This window comes from Pezoporus flaviventris, unplaced genomic scaffold, assembly GCF_033815535.1.
Source record: "Pezoporus flaviventris isolate CSIRO_AGI_PZ_B2104156 unplaced genomic scaffold, CSIRO_AGI_Pfla_v1 ptg000078l, whole genome shotgun sequence".
NCBI classification, from domain to species: domain Eukaryota; kingdom Metazoa; phylum Chordata; class Aves; order Psittaciformes; family Psittacidae; genus Pezoporus; species Pezoporus flaviventris.
In genome coordinates this window covers 6,481,786-6,498,183 of record NW_026892626.1, presented here as the reverse complement: position 1 = coordinate 6,498,183, position 16,398 = coordinate 6,481,786, and the positions used below count along the sequence as shown (strand labels likewise).

At 38.2% G+C, this 16,398-nt stretch overlaps 1 protein-coding gene across 39 annotated transcripts in view; it reads left to right on the top strand.

The window, feature by feature from the left end:
• Positions 1-16,398, top strand: part of RBFOX1 (RNA binding fox-1 homolog 1) — a 1,284,179-nt gene that overhangs the window by 1,154,296 nt on the left and 113,485 nt on the right. For all 39 annotated transcript variants that reach the window (XM_061473743.1, XM_061473744.1, XM_061473748.1 and 36 more), the window contains one exon: positions 434-676. In XM_061473743.1, the coding sequence (XP_061329727.1) occupies positions 434-676 (243 nt within the window). The remainder of the gene's footprint in view (positions 1-433; positions 677-16,398) is intronic.

Genomic DNA, 16,398 nt, shown 5'->3' with positions numbered 1-16,398 from the left:
TCCTGCTCTGTGTGTAGATTGTATGTATTGTGTTATGCATATGGTAAGTCAGGATGGATCGCAGACCATGGGCTAGCCTTGTCAGAGCCCTGCATTGGCAGTTGTACTCAGTATCCTCTGGAATAAACTGAGCTTTGTCCCTCTTCATTGTCCCAAGTTGAGGCATTGACCTTTCCCAGTTGAAGAATAGTCTACAATTTTCCAGAGAACAGCAGATTTTTTTGTCTAAATATAATGAGATTTAATAGGGTTAGCAAAATGGATTTAATTCAGATAAGAAATTTTCTCTTCAAGAAACAACCATTGTGCCCTTTTCAGGCCAGCAGTCTTAACAGAACAGTGCCATCACTTTCTGTGTTACCTGTGCAGGATAATCGCTTATTTTATCTCATGTCACATTTCTTCTTCCTTTTTTTTCCTTTGATTTTTACAGGGTAATCAGGAAGCTACAGCACCTCCTGACACAATGGCACAGCCTTATGCCTCAGCCCAGTTTGCGCCACCTCAGAATGGTATCCCTGCAGAATACACAGCCCCACATCCTCATCCAGCTCCAGACTACACAGGCCAAACCACTGTTCCAGAGCACACGTTAAACATGTACCCTTCTGCTCAGACACACTCCGAACAGAGTGCAGCTGACACAAATGCACAAACTGTCTCCGGCACAGCCACAGTAAGTCAAGGTTATTTCTAAAGCAGTATGTTTCCACTTACACGTGTTTTTATTGATAGCATTAATTCTTACGCTACACTGAACAGTTTTGCACATAATTTGTATCAGACTTACTCACCATTTCAAGGTTGAAAATTGGTCCAAGTTTATCATTGAGCTTGGAGAACATAATCTTGGTGGGTTTGGAGCTTTTTAGGAAGCATGGAAGCTTTGCAGAGTCTGTAGTTTCTTTTTCTATGGTATTAGACAGATGAAATGATTAATAGCAAGCCCATGGATCATAGAATAAAATTTGACTAAGTCCAATATAGAAAAAAAAATGCAAAAGAGTGTTTGTAAGCATTCATTAGGAAAACAGAAACACACACCCTCAAACCAGATTGATTTTGTTATTTTTAGTAACCTCTGTATTCTTGAGACTTATGAGTAGTTTTTCATAGAAAAGTCCATTTAAAGGTATTGTGCTGAAATTACTTGTGGAACTGTGTGAATGAGCATTGTGAAGATCATGTCTGTAATACTGTATTTTCTAGAGAGCTTGTTTGTGCAACCGTTACCAAAGTTGTGCATGGATCGGTGCTCAACAGAGCAGAAATCATAGACTTTCCTTGTATTTGATTTATACGTGAAGTTCTGAAGTGTCATGAATTATGCAAGAGACTCCTTGGATGGACCTACCTTGTAATTTAAGTCAGACATTTCACACATTGATAGTTTAGTGCTTCTGTCTTAATTCTAGATTGGGACCAAATATATCAGTGCCAGCAGCTGGCAGCTTTCTGAGCCATCACCACCTGCGTTACATGTGTAGGTTCTAGCACAGAACAGGCATCACCCTGCAATTTGAGCGTGTGCTTGAACATCTCTAGTAGCTGTCCACAGGCTTGCCGCAGCCATGCTCCATTCCTCATCTTGCCTCCCATGGAGTATCTCAACCTAAAACGTTTCATGCATTAGGGCAAGAGGAAGGGGAAGGCATGTTCCCTTAAATCAGTTGTTCTGAAGGTCTGTGTTTATTGCCATGTCACTATTTTTTTTTGTATGGGTATAAACCAGAAAGAAAAGCAATAGCAAAAGCACAAAAGAGTATTCCTTGCTATTATCACGGAGATGTGCTTTTAAATTAATGACACAGTTTTGTGGCTTATGCAGTAAAACAGTTCAGTCTTTCTGACTTGGTAAGTTTTTATTGCTCCGATTCTCCGTTTGCTTTAGTATAAGAAAACTTAGTTTGAAGAGCATCCTGTTTACTTATATCTCATAGTATTCTTTGCAGTGTTCCCTCTTATTCATCTGTTTGCTAAGCTAACTTCCTGGTTCATTCCATCTTTTTAGGTTTTCTTCCGTAATAATTTTTGATTGTTGTCAAACTCGTGCTATGCCACTGTCACTGGTTCTGAGGAGGAACTCTTAAGTGGAATAGATACTCGAGAAGATATTGGATATTTTCCTAATCCCATTCTTTTTCTATTTTACTATTTTGATTGCTCATGTGCACCACTGTGATGCCCAGCTCAGCCTTGTCATTTTTTGAAGCTGTTGGTCTGTTTGTCCGTTTGCTGTTCAGTTCTGAAGTAAAAGCTTGTCAGTGCTAAAATCAATGGTAAAACACCTGTCGACATGAGTGGGACAGGAACTCATCCCTCATCGTTTGTTGCTTTCAATTTATTGTGTCTCTTCACCCCTTTGGATTTTGCAGTTTGAAGAAATGTTCATTTCTTTATCAGAAAAGTCAGGTATGCGTTTTCCCAACATTTTCCATGACAAAGGCAGATGTAAAGACATAATTTGGATCGTCATGAATCATCTTCAAGTGCTCTATTCAGTCCCAGCTCTAGCAAATCCAGTGATTCCCTGAAAGCTTCCTGCTTCTGATATAGTAATAGTATAGTACTTATTTTCATATCCTTTGCTGTCTGCTCTTCTTTCCTTTTGGCCTGCCTCTTACCCAACTTGTATTTTATCTGTCTAGTTCTACTTGGAGTGAATTTCCATCCTCTAGAGCATAACACTTCAGTTCCGCTGACCTTTTGTATTTGGGGAATATACTATAGTTATTTACTCTTTTATTGTGGCTCCTTCTCCTGCCTTCCTGTTTCCTTTCTTGCAGAGGAACACATGTAACTTTTTGAAGTAGCTTCCATGCAGTTTATAAAGAATTAGGTTTCCTTACTTGTGACTTTAGGTTATTTTTGAGAAAGATTGTTTTGTTTTTTTTAAGAAGATACTTTTTCTAGATTGCAATGTTATATTAAAAGCTGTGGATACTTTCTCTATCTGGAGAATAATGCTTTGAAAATACAAGTTTACAAGAAATGTATCTTTATGGATCTCCGTTGTTCAAAGTAGCCTTGACATTTAATATTTCTCACCAGTCAGTTTTACAAATTTACAGTCAAATACTGTTTGCACAATTTAATTAGGGGTACCTAGATCTAAAATCTGTTATGCTGTGTCTCATTAGTATTGCACTTAACACACTGTAGAGACATTTTAAATAGGTATATGCAGATGGATCCCAGGTAGATTTGATGTGGGCTTCATAATATTATGAGGGTCCAGCTGTGTACATCTCTGTAGATTAAATAACATAAGTTTTTATGTTATGAAATAGAGCTTCAACAGCACTGTGTGAACATTGTAACTCTGTGTGGTCTTCATCATTGAAGGGGCATGTTTCTTTCAAGTTCTTGCTAGCTTTGAGAATAGTTGATTGCCATAAAATTTTAAGTGGAACTGATATGGGGACATAGTGGCATTTGTTTGGTAGTCCTGGGTGCTGATAAATTTACAGTTTCCGTAAGCTGTATTACATGCATTTAAAAGCAGAATAATAAAATGATCAGTAATTCACGAAAGAATGCTGTTGTGAATAACATAGATTAGACAAGCTTTGGAGGCCAGATCAATTTTTCTAAATTTCCTTATTCACATGGATATTTATATAAATGTGAAGCTGGATATACCCTTAAAAATTGATTTTGGATTTTTGAAATATGAAACTAATAAACTACAGGGCAATTACCTAATTTGTGGAACCACTACTGGAAATTACTTAAACTCATTCATGAAGGTATTAATCCAGGCTGGGGCAAGACACAAGCCCTGTCTTTCTCTGTGTGTCCCAATTTCTTTTTTCTTGTCTGAAAGAATCATGCAGCAAAGCTAGAGCTCACATTTGGTCTAGTGCAACCAAAACCCTAGTAAAAATACAAATAATACATATAAAAATCAAATGGTTCCATGTAAATTCTCGATTTCTTTACTGCAACACAGACTGTGGTTATGGTGCAGCTGGAACCACTGTCAGTATTCCTCTTTGCTGCAAATTGAACAAGATTCCGATCATCAGTTTTATTCCAGGATTGTGATTTTGTGCACAGTAGGGTGCTGTTAATATAGTCTATAGACTTGATTTCCTTACGAGTAGAATCTGTAGGCTCTAGTAAGGGCTTCCTGTGTTGCCTTTGGTCATTCAGAGTCTTTCAAAATGTGTATAAAGTACTTCCAAGCCAAAAAGACAGTGCTTGAATCAGGCTTTTGAGTTGGTGAGGGACATTAATGAATACAGCCTTACAGAATATACAGTGTTTTTTATATGCTATGAAAGCAGACAGATCTCATCAGAAAAGAATTCATGCTTTTCTTTGATTCACACCATATTTTGTTGAGAGCTTAACAGGAAGGGATCCTTTTTTTCCTCTTGAATTTTACTTTTTATTACAAAATATTGCACAAACCCTTTCATACCTTGAGCTTCTCCAGGGAGCAAACATAATGTCTGAATATAATGCTCTGGGTAGCTTTTGTCATTTGTAGCACTGACTTTCTGTGCACTACCAGCTGGCTTGGGCAACTTGATACCGTATGGTCTGAGCAAGTTGAGTATTACAGTCTATCCTGTGAAAAACCATGCCGCTATCCTTACGTTCCTCTTGTAGTTTAATTCCAAAGTTCTTTTCAGTTAAGAAAGAACATTTTCTTGCTTGCTTTTGCTCGAATTGGCTAACAAGCACTTTGAAAATTGCAATTGAGGAGTATGGAATGTTCTTATATTTTTAGGGTTTTACTTTTCTGCATGATATGCTTAACTAATTCAAATATAATTTAATGGACATTCATTTAGTAGTGAAGATGTAGGAATAGAAATGCTCTTTTACTTCCAAAACATATATTTCCTAATGAATTTTTTAATCTAGTATTTTGATAAAATAATGTAAACCAGTATTCTATTAGGGTAAGTGTTGGACATAAGAGGTACTTAGATTGTATGGGGATTGCTAATTTTGTATTGTGATGCTATGAAACAGGAGAAGATGCACAGGATGAAAGGGAGGTAAATGTTTAAAGACGTGATGATTAATATAAAATCATCTGTATGTAATAAAATACTGTCAGAAGTTACTTGAAGTCTTTTCTGAATGATATGGTTTTCATCTTTTTGGATCCATGTGTTCGTTTAATAAAGGGAGTAGTCCATCTAAGTATATGCATAATCAATACTCATCCAGTCCTGGGTTATTTAAGTGCTGGTAGACTTTTTGGCTATGCTTGATGCATCAAGCATGCTTTTAGTCATTAACAGGAATAGTAAATTGATTCTTTCAAGAAGGATGTGTTACAAAGTGTGTTACAAAGTTATGGTAAAAGTACCATGTCTGGTGGTTTTGCAGAGTGGTTTTGAGCATTATATTGAATAGTTAAATATTTTTAAGTAAGGTATTTGATCATTTTAGGAAATGTGAAAACACCTTTTACCTATGTATGTGTACGTGTGTATATGTGTGTGCAAACATATTGTACGTACATAGTTCTGCAAGTAAATCTTTCTCAATTTTTGCCTGTGTTTTTTCATGCACTTCTGTTGATATCAATGGGAGACGAGGATATAAGTATGAAGGGCATTAACTGGGCATATATAAGAAAGCAGGCAGTAGTAAAGTTGATTTGTTCTTGTGGTTCCTATTCTAAGTGTGTTACAGAATAATGGAAGTAAATATCATTGCATAGTAAAAACTGAGTTTGTAATAATGCTCTTAATAATGCTCTGTGGCTTTGTGGGTATATTTATATGGAAAATATTTGCTCTAAATTTAATTCTAGTTTTGCATTAGAGAAAACTATAATGCAAAACTATAAACTCAAAACAGGTCATTGTGCAGAATTTCTGCCTTGGGCTTTGACTTCATCAGATTTCAGGAGCGGAAAAGACTTGATAAGTTGTGTGCTCTGAGGGAAGTTATACTTTACTTGGAGGGGTTTAGATGATTCTGTGCATACCGTTTTTTTAAGGTGGTCGGAATCAGTACCCAGCATGGCATTCCCGGTGCAGTGCTGCTGGAGTCTTGTAGAAGATGTGTAGTGCAGAGCTGGTTGTTGTTTGTGAACATTGAAGATGATGAGGTATTTTTCACATAGCTTTGCTGTTATGATGAAATTTCAGCTTGGTTACTACTAAAATGCCACCTGTGGCACTCCCTGAACTTGATAGTTTTCTGTGAAGATAACTGATACATTAGATACTAGGTGTCTGTTGTTACAGTTGCCCTGATTTAGCTTGAAATCTCTATATTCTTTGAGATTAATGGTTTCTTTTCTTGGTTTTATTAGTTATGTCCAGGTTTGTACATTCTTTAGTCATGTTGCAGAGGCCACCCTTCATCCAAGTATTTGGGAAGGCTTAGTGATAATGTTTACTGAAATATTATTTACCATGTTGATTTTGGTTACAGCCTTCCTTGTTTGTTTTGTTTTGGTTGGTTAGTTGGAGTTTTGAGGGGTTTTGTGGGTGGGTTTTTTTATTTTTTGTTTTTTTTTATTTTCCTTCCTTAGTACTGATTTCTCTGTTGTGCTTTTTAATTTGGGTAAGAAAACCGACAGTAACAAGCATTTATGGTAAAGTGCTTTGATGCATTATCTAAGCCTGCAGGTAGATAGATAGTTACTGCAGTTTTCTGAAGCATATTTCTATTTTTTACTAGCTTTTTCTTGCTCTATTCTTTATGAATTTTTATATTGCTATAAGTGATTCCTCTTCCCTCACTTTTCTCACTAATGCTTAGTTGTTCTTCTTCTTTCCTACTGTTTTATTCCTGGTCTGTCCATCTCCTAGGCGTGTGTGGGATACATTAGTTGTTGCAAAAAATTCTATTCCATATTAAACATTGGGCTATATCCTACTTGGTTTACAGGTGCCAATCAGTAGTTGTCATTGACACAAGAGCGTGTTATCGAAGTAGAGATGTTTAAAGGACAGTTCTGTGAAATCTGCTGGTTCATCATGTAACTGTAGTTGTTCTTGTCTTCGGGTAAACTTCTTTGAAGTCAACATGCCAGGTCTGTGCTTAGTGGGTGGGACACTTTCCAGTGCAGCTGAGCTCAGCTGGTCTTAATCTTGCCTCTGAATATTCTTCATTTGCCTGTAGGTTTTCACAGTGCACCTGGAACATGGATCCTGGAACTGCCTTTGTGGCTTGGGAAGAGGTGACTAGCTTGCCTCTGTGTGTAGTGCTGTGTGGAAAGCATGCAGGGCAGAACTGCAGTGCCAATACACATGTCGATCATTTCTCTGGACAGTGGCAAGTGCAGGACTGTGTTCCCCCTGCAGAGGTCTAGGAATTTTTAACCAGGAAGCAGCGGGCTTGTAAGTCAGACTTCCCCTGGATATTTTGTGTTGCCAACTGTTATCAATGACCCGCATTTTATTCTATTTCAGTTCCACATTTTTATCTATAGATGTTTGCCACTGGTATGCTAGATAGTTGATAATACTTTGACAATTGTTACAACAGTGTTTATTCATCTAAATCATACCCTGCTGGTGTAGGCTATTGTATCAGCATGGTATGCTATTTCATTTATACTACTACCACAACAACTGCCTATTATATTTGGTCCCACCTGCTACTTGAAGAAAATATTTCCAGGAGTTTTTCTCAAGACCCTGAGTGCTTCAGAGCTGCAGAAGCAAGCAACCTGGTCCAGCTCCTACTCTGTAGTGATCAAAACTGACATCCCAAATAGATAAAATTATGCTGTGCTAGTTTGGTGAGGCCCAGTAATGACTTATGATCATAGGCATTATTACTTCTAAGAGGCTTCCTTGCTGAGAGCCCTGCGTGTAAATTTTGTAACTATGCCCCGTGTGTATTTCTGTCATATGCTAAGGAATAGCAGGAACATATTGCTCACTGTAGCAGCCATATGTGTCAGTGCATGCTCTAAAATGGATTCTTCTTAAGGGTACACAGAACCTTATTCAACTGTTTTCTGTGACACCTTTTATAAAGCACCTGTTTGTGTACTTAGTTGTTTGGCCTCATAAGAAGGTAACCACCTTTTTAAGTTGTGTTGCTGAGTTAACTTAGGCTTTGCTCCCAGAAAGTACTTGTCATTCTGTGAACAGGTATCCAGTGTGGTTATGCTGCTAGCTAATTGTGTCACTGCATGTGTACCAGCATGTCTTGTCTTCTTTCTAGATCTCGGCAACTGATCCTTGTGATTTCGGTATCGCCTCAGCTTCTTTTTCCTTTTGATTCTCATGTCAAGAAAGGATTGCAAATGTTATACTGACACAAAAGACATAAAAGTAATTATTCGGGGGGGGGAGGGTAGGGGGTTGAGATACTGTCATTTAAACTTCCTCTCATGATTTTTGAGTTCTTGAAATAGATGAAATAATAAAGCAGAAGCTCCTACCCAAAACCACAAAAACCCACCCAAGGATGAAGTAAGCAACTATGTTCTGTCTTCTCTAGTCCTGTTTGCTCAAATAAATTGGCTGAATGCCACTGAATACCCTCTGAATGTTCATGTGAGGCAGACTAACAGTTCTTAGATTTTCGCCAGGTAATTCAGCCAACTCTAAGGCAGATTCAAAGCACAAAACATTGCAGAAGTCTTTTCAATCACGTTGTCAACCAGAGTTATAGTCATATTACTGTAACTAGAAAAGTTTCTTTTAAAAAGCATGACCAATTAATTTCTTATCTGCCAAGCTTAATGTACCAGTTAACCAATTTGAAATTTTCTTCCTGCTTGGCCCTGAAAGAGTTAACAAAGGGCTTGAGTTTTCTTGTACATTGTATTGTTTCTTGGATTCTTGACTTCTCCATATCAATTCTTTTACTTGTTACAATATTGACTTGCTTTTCTTTATGCAGTCTAGGTGGCTGTGGCATCCGAATGCTTTGGCTGCGCGTCAGGTTCTGATGTATTGAGAAAACATTTGTTGCATGTTTTGCTGAATAAACTGAGCATAAATTTCAAAGGGAATCTTGGTATGATAAAACACCTAATTACAACTTACTTTGTATTTGACTTCCTGCATCTTTGCTTCACATTATAACATGGTAATTAAAATTGATCCCTATGGGGGGATTTTTGTTTGGTGAAAATTAGCTCTCATTTTCTCTAAATGTGGGAGTTCCTATGCTAGGTTTGGTAAGACTAATAATGTCTTCCATTCTCTTGTAATTGGCATGCAAATGATAGTTAATGGTTTACGACTTCATCAGAAGTTGTCAATTTCTCCCTGCACCAAGTATTCAAAGTGCCATATAAACTTGTATATTGCTTGGAGTATTTTGTTCCATGGCATGAGGAGAATATGCTTGCAATTTCTCAGTTAACCAGCAACATCCTTAGTCCTTGCTTGCAAGAAACTGCGTCAGAATGCTCAAGTAGCACAGGTAGATGGAAAACTAACAAGGCTTGTAGTGAAAAGCTACGAAGATTGTTTGGATAGATTTCCTCTCTTCCTTAAGTCATAAGGCTGGATTTTTCTTAATGTGACAGTCGAGGGTTACAAAGGAGATAAACTTACTCTCCTGCATGAATACATGTGGGTCTCAGTTAAGGATGGCTTAGTGGTTTATTGCCCCTCCAGCCCAATCCTGAATAGATTTTTTGACATTCTGTTGATACTCTCAAGTCTCCATCCCTCTCCCACACATCCATCTCTTCAGCTTTCCCACACACCCACCTACCTACCCACACAATTACTTTAATTAAATGTTACTCATGTGTGGGTTTATCACTTCTCCCTACTTAATCTGTTCCCTTTCTAGGGTCAGTATGAAAGAGTGACTTGATTCAAACATTAGCAAGTTTGTCGATGACACCAAGCTGTGTGGTTCGGTTGATATGCTGGAGGGAAGGAATGCCATCCAGAGGGACCTTGACACGCTTGTGAGGTGGGCTGATGCCAACCTTATGAAGTTTAACCATGACAAGTGCAAGGTCCTACACCTGGGTCGGAGCAATCCCAGCCACAGCTGCTGGTTGGGCAGAGAAGAGATTCAGAGCAGCCCTGCAGAGAAGGACTTGGGGGAATTGGTTGATGAGAAACTGAACATGAGCCAGCTTCAGTGTGTGCTTGCAGCCCAGAAAGCCAACCGTATCCTGGGCTGCATCAAAAGGAGCGTGACCAGCAGGTCAAAGGAGGTGATCCTGCCCCTCTACTCTGCTCTCGTGAGATCTCACTTGGAGTATTGCGTGCAGTTCTGGTGTCCTCAACATAAAAAGCACATGGAACTGTTGGAACAAGTCCAGAGAAGGGCCATGAGGATGATCAGGGGACTGGAGCACCTCCCATATGAAGACAGGCTGAGAAAGTTGGGGCTGTTGAGCCTGGAGAAGAGAAAGCTGCATGGAGACCTCATAGCAGCCTTCCAGTATCCGAAGGGGAGCTATAGGGATGCTGGGGAGGGACTGTTCATTAGGGACCGTAGTAATAGGACAAGGGGTAATGGGTTAAAACTTAAACAGGGAAAGTTTGGACTGGATATAAGGAAGAAGTTCTTTACTGTAAGGGTAGTGAGGCACTGGAATGGGTTGCTCAGGGAAGCTGTGAATATTCCCCCCCTGGTGGTGTTCAGGGCCAGGTTGGACAGAGCCTTGGGTGACATGGTTTAGTGTGAGGTGTCCCTTCCCATGGCAGGGGGGTTGGAACTAGATGATGCTAAGGTCCTTTTCAACCCAAACTATTCTATGATTCTATGATTTAATTTTGCTGTCTGTCGATATTAGAAAGACAGTAGTGAGGCACATCAATCTGTCTTGGCACATCAGTCTGTCTTGGCTTAACCTGCAAGCAGGTGAATCCATCTTTAAGTTTGAAGCTGCTTTTATGTTCTACTGGTGACATGACAGGGTGATATACACATCACAGGTAGAAGAAAACAGAGGACAAATCTCATTACTAACTAGAGATGCATGCGGGAAACAGAAGTTCTTCCTTTCAGACTTCACTGGAGAAAGAATTAGACTGAGCTAATAGTCTAGTATGTATACTGTCCTTTATTTGGTCTTTCTGTGATATGCAGAAAGATTTGGGTGGTCATTTTAAATTTCATAGATCTAAACACTAAATTACAATTATAAATGAATAGTAGAAATGGGTAGAAATCCCAGATGAAAGGATAAGTAAGAGAATAACTTGCTTTTGTTGTGTCTTGAATTAATCCTGCTTATATATGGCCGTTTCTTTACAAGAGTTTCACATGGTGTGGTGGGCTGACCCTGGCTGGACACCAGGTGCCCACCATAGCTGCTCAGTCACTACCTCTTCAGCAGCACAATGGAGAGAAAATACAACGAAAGGCTTGTGGGTTGAGATAAGGTAAATATTTCTTCATATATTGAGAATGTTTATATAGGTATATAAAATAATTGCTAGTTTAAGAGTTGCATAAATGCAAAACCTGCCTCTCCTTTTGCTTGCTTCTCACCTGCTTTATTCTTTGTGTGCATATTAGTTGTTTTGTCTTCTTTTTCAGCTTTACAACTCTTTATTCCCTTTGTATAATCTTCCTCTGTTTTTCTGTTATGTTAATTTTCAGTATGCCTGCTTTGTCTCTGTTTCCTGTTTCTTCCCAGTTTTTGCTTATCCCAAGGTTATCTAGTGGTTAATTTTCATTCCCTCCCTACTCCAGGAGTTACAAAGCCAGCTACTATTGATTTTAATGTGGCATGGGGTGGGGGGGAGCATGTAATCTTCAGAAGGGAATATGTTGTTGATGTGAAGAAGAACATACATGAATTCTGTAGTGGTTTTGGATCTAGATTACTGTATCTTGCTGGTTCTAGATGCTTTTTCAGAGGGGATCCCATGCAGTTGTGTTGCAGTATCATCATATTGTGCTGCCTTTTTTGATTTAGAAAAGCCTCACTATGGCTTTCTGAGGCATCCCTCAGGCCATCTACTACTCTTGAGACTTCTGCATTTGGTTTTCCAGCCAAGACCTCTTTAAATCCCCTCCATTGAAACACATACCACTGCCACTGATCCTTTTCTTCCCTGTCTGGGAGCTGCCTCTGAACTGCAGTCAGTCTTACCCCACTATACAGATTCTGAGAGGCCCATTTAGAATCCATCTCCAAATGGCTAAAGAGTGTATAAGTACTCTTCAGGTCCTTCACAGCCACAGCAATCACTTTTGTAAAAATGCGTGTGAGGAGGGATTAAATCACCTGTGTGGCAGCCACTCATCATCCTGGGCCACGAGGTCTAAGTAACACCTCCTGGTGCAGTGGACAAATAATATCTTATGCCTTGAAAAGGAAGAACGGAGCATTTCTCCTGCTGTGGTTTTTTGCTTTGGATTGTAATTAAAATACTTTCAATTTATTCTCTGATTTATAAGAGAAAAAAAAAAAGCAGCAGAATGCTTCTGGTTGACTCAAAGGAGAAGAGGAAAGCATGGTTAAAATCATCAAGTCTTTTCTATGGCTGTGTTCTTTTTTTGCTATTATAAAAAGTGTTTCAAAAGATGTCAACTATTAAATTTAATAAGGATTCACATAAGTTCCAGCTGTTCCAGAATAGTATCTAAATATTTGATTTGAAAACAGTATGTGTACCACACTGCAGCATACTGCAGGCATGATCACCCAGCTATCCTGAAAGATCTGTCTGTGCTAATTAGTGTTTGCAGATGAAGCTTTTGTAGTAGCAGCTTCAGTTAATAAAAGATCTTGTGGGTTATAAGCACTTAATGTGTGAGATAAGAGATGTCTACAAAAGCTAAATGGAAACTATGCAAATTTACTATTTTCAAGTTGTTATAATTCTAGGGCACCTAATTTTTCTTTTCAGAGTTATATGATTAATATAATCACATAATGTTAATATGTTAATATTATATATATGTTAATATGTTAGTATTAAAAAAGTCATTGTTGCCCTTATTTACATAGATTTCTTACCAAAAATATAAACTGTCAATTTACTTAAAATATTCAAAAGTATTAACCTTCACATGAAATGATATTAAAAAAGAAATTCTGTAGATTTTCACTCACGTTGAGGAAAAATTAATAGTTTAGGACAGAGAAATTTGCTTCTGACTTGCATGTTTACTTGCAAATGCAGCAGTTTTGTTGCCTGTTTGCTCTGAGTCCTTATTCTTTTGGGTTTAGGGATATGGAAATACTTGGGTTGTGCTGAGAAAAACAGTTTCTCATGGACAGATGCTCTCTCCTTCATTTCCATTCCTACATGGTTTTCAAAGGCAGTGTTACCAGATGCAGAGTTTCACCTCTGAATATTTTTATTTCCTTGTTCTCATACAGAAGCTCTTCCATTTTTAATTTTGTCAGGTGGTGAACTGTCCCAACCTAGAGCAGTAGAAATAGTCGAGTTTTATGGTTTCTATACAAGTGTGAATTTTTTCTCCTTCTAATAAGAATATATTGTTATTGGGGGGGGGGGGGGGGGAATATTAGATGGTGTTTGAAAATAAAAGATGTAAAAGAGAAATAAAAATCAGTAATCCCATAGTGATAAATTTAAAATATATTAGAATTAGTAGGGTTTTTTTCAAGAGGCTTGCTTAAATTCCTGGATTTTAAAAAATTTCTTTCTGATTTACAAAATCAGAAAGTTAAAAGTTGGAGGATTAAACATGTTTGTAAGGAAGACATTGAATGGTTTCTAATGTGTGAGCATTGTTTGATGCTCTTGAGTGGGTGATACTAGATCCCAGTAGATTTGCACCATGAGTGATACTAGATCCCAGTAGATTTGCACCATGATGCACAGGGCTTTAGTGACAAAATATGGTTTTAACTTCAGAGGTAAGTCTTGCAAGCACTTATAACTGAAAGGTTGTATACTGGTGTTCATAATAATCAACAGGAACTTCTTGCAGAGTTATTAGATTTATGTGTAGATACCTGCATAGTGAGGTCCCGAGTTTATGCAGAGCTGCTGGGCAGTTGTGTTTGAATATGCTTGCATGATACGATTTTGCCTTTAATACAAGCTGATGGGTGACACTTCATGTTGTTAAGCCAGACATCAAGCTTGTGCTGACATGTCAGTACCTGCTGGTATGCACAAAGACACACAATACTAGCCACCGTTAGGGCTGTTTGAAATTTTGTTTCTAAGGTAGTCTTTAGCATGTACTTGTGGTTTTACAGAGCACTGTAGGCTCCACTCGTGATAACACTGCTGAAGTTAACACACAGACTGGCAGTGTACGTACTTGTGAAATGGCTTGTGTGCAATAAAAGCACTTTCACACCAGCATAAAAAGTTGCTGTTGGCTTCTTCCTGTCTCTAGCAAGCATTTCCAATTTTAGAATTTTCTTCCTCTCATTTTTAAGTTAAGCTGTCTCTTCTTTTTTCCCCACTGAGTTCAAAGTGTTGCAGATCCATTCTTTTTATCTCTCTGTTCTCTCTCAAAAGAAACTTGCAGCCATTTCCCATGTTACTTCTCTTTTTGCATGTACAGCAAAGTCAACTTTCCAAAGATACTAATGTGTTTCATAGACAAAACATGTTCAATCAAAGGTACTGCTGTCTGAATCACTGATTCTGTTCTTTTTAATGGAAAAAGCCAAGGCATTTCTGTTATCGTCATCATCATCATCATCACAAGAATTACTTCTGTTTTCAACACAGTTGGGGTTCTTTTGTTTCAGATTTCTTTTGGTAGGGGAGGAGGGGTGTTTTTTTGTGGTGGTTTTTGGTTTTGTCCAAATGTGTATTTTCAGGACAGCAAGTTTACTGTAGGCTCCCATGTGTCCACCTTAGCCCAATGCATTGAATTTTTCTGCCTGGAACTCTTATCCAGATGCAGGTTGTGGCCTTGGGTTATTTGTCTGGGGGTTTTCAAAGTTAAAATTCCCAAACAGACTATTACATGCCTAGAAATGTAGCATGTACTTACTGTGTGCTAATGATATAGATGATGTTAATAATCCTAACTGTGCATATACAGCAAGTCTTCTTTATAGTAAAAAATAAGTCATTTTGCATGTCACGCTCTGACTGAGAAATGTGGTGGCCCTATTAGTCATGTCTGTCCTGGCCACCCACTATATAAAATTTCTTTCTACTATCCCAGTTCTTCAGTATCTCTATAGATGATCTTTTCAGGTAGCAAACTGAATCTAGACTCAGAATCTCAAGTTCCCTTAACCTAAACAGTCATAATATATTGGCCCAAATTTGAGTAGCTTTCTAGTTAACTGAATTATTCATTTGACATGCTGATTGGATGTAGTTCAAATATTGAGTGTTTAGACCTGCAAAGTTTAGAACCAGCTAGCAAGTATAATTCAGAGGCCTGGTATTTTTTTATTTTGAATGAACTTACTGTGTCGTATGCTTTTACACCTTTTGCCTTCAGTGGGAAAGAAGGAGGGCTTACATTCCTGAATATTCAAGTTTTTCATCTATCTGTCTGAGATAGATGTACTTCATACCTTGCCCAGAGAAGCTGTCCTGACCCATCCTTGGCAGTGTTCAAGGCCAGGTTGGACAGGTGTAGTGGAAGGTAACCATGCCTGTGGCAGGGGAGTCAGAACTAGATGGTTCTTAAGGTCTCTTCAAACCCAAACTGTTCTGTGATTGTGTCTAGCTATCTAAATACCCATTTTCTGCCATGAAGAATGGCACTTTGTTCTTATTACAAGCAAAAGAAGACTTTTTGTTTCAGCTTAGAGTTGGTCATTATTACTGAAGACATTCACAGGAAGGTTACTGCATGTATTCCACAGGTATCAGAGTAATCATTTGAGGTTAGACTAGACCTGAATCTGGTTTACAGTGTATAATTTTAACAAGCATTAGAAGCACACTCTGTTCTCTTCTGGAAAGCCATGTACCCCCAGCTGTATGTTCTTGCTGCTGGGATTAAAAATGGGGGATTGAGACTGGCTGGTGGTATGTTTGCTGAAGTTTGTTGGCTTTCAATAAACTGTGCGTTTATTACAAGGAATTGTTCTTGATCATACTTTTCAGGTGAAGAAATGGAAATTAACTGAGGAATCCCTGAGATTTAGTTGAAAATACTGATCCTTTGGCGATGCTTTGTAACACCTTGCCCTACTGATCAAATGCAGCAATAAAATTGCAGTATTTGCTCAGCAGTTTGCAGTAAAAGTAGATATTTCATGCCAAGTGCTATTTACATTATTTACAGGTGGTCTCTTTGGTAAATTAAATGGTACCAAGGTGATAAATTTGTTGCTCTTACGTTTGCTAGAATATCTTTGTACCTTGACCTTCTTCTGGTAAGATTTGTGAAGATAATATCTTACTGCATAGTTAGGCAAATTTTATCACTGAGACAAAGAGCTTTGAGCACTGAGGGCTTGCAGGGAGCTTTTATTCTTTCTTTGCTTCAGTGTTATCTCTGTAGTCATGAATTCACTGTCCACTCTCCTGTGTAGTAAAGGCTGAGTGGGAAATACACAAAATACCCAAAGCT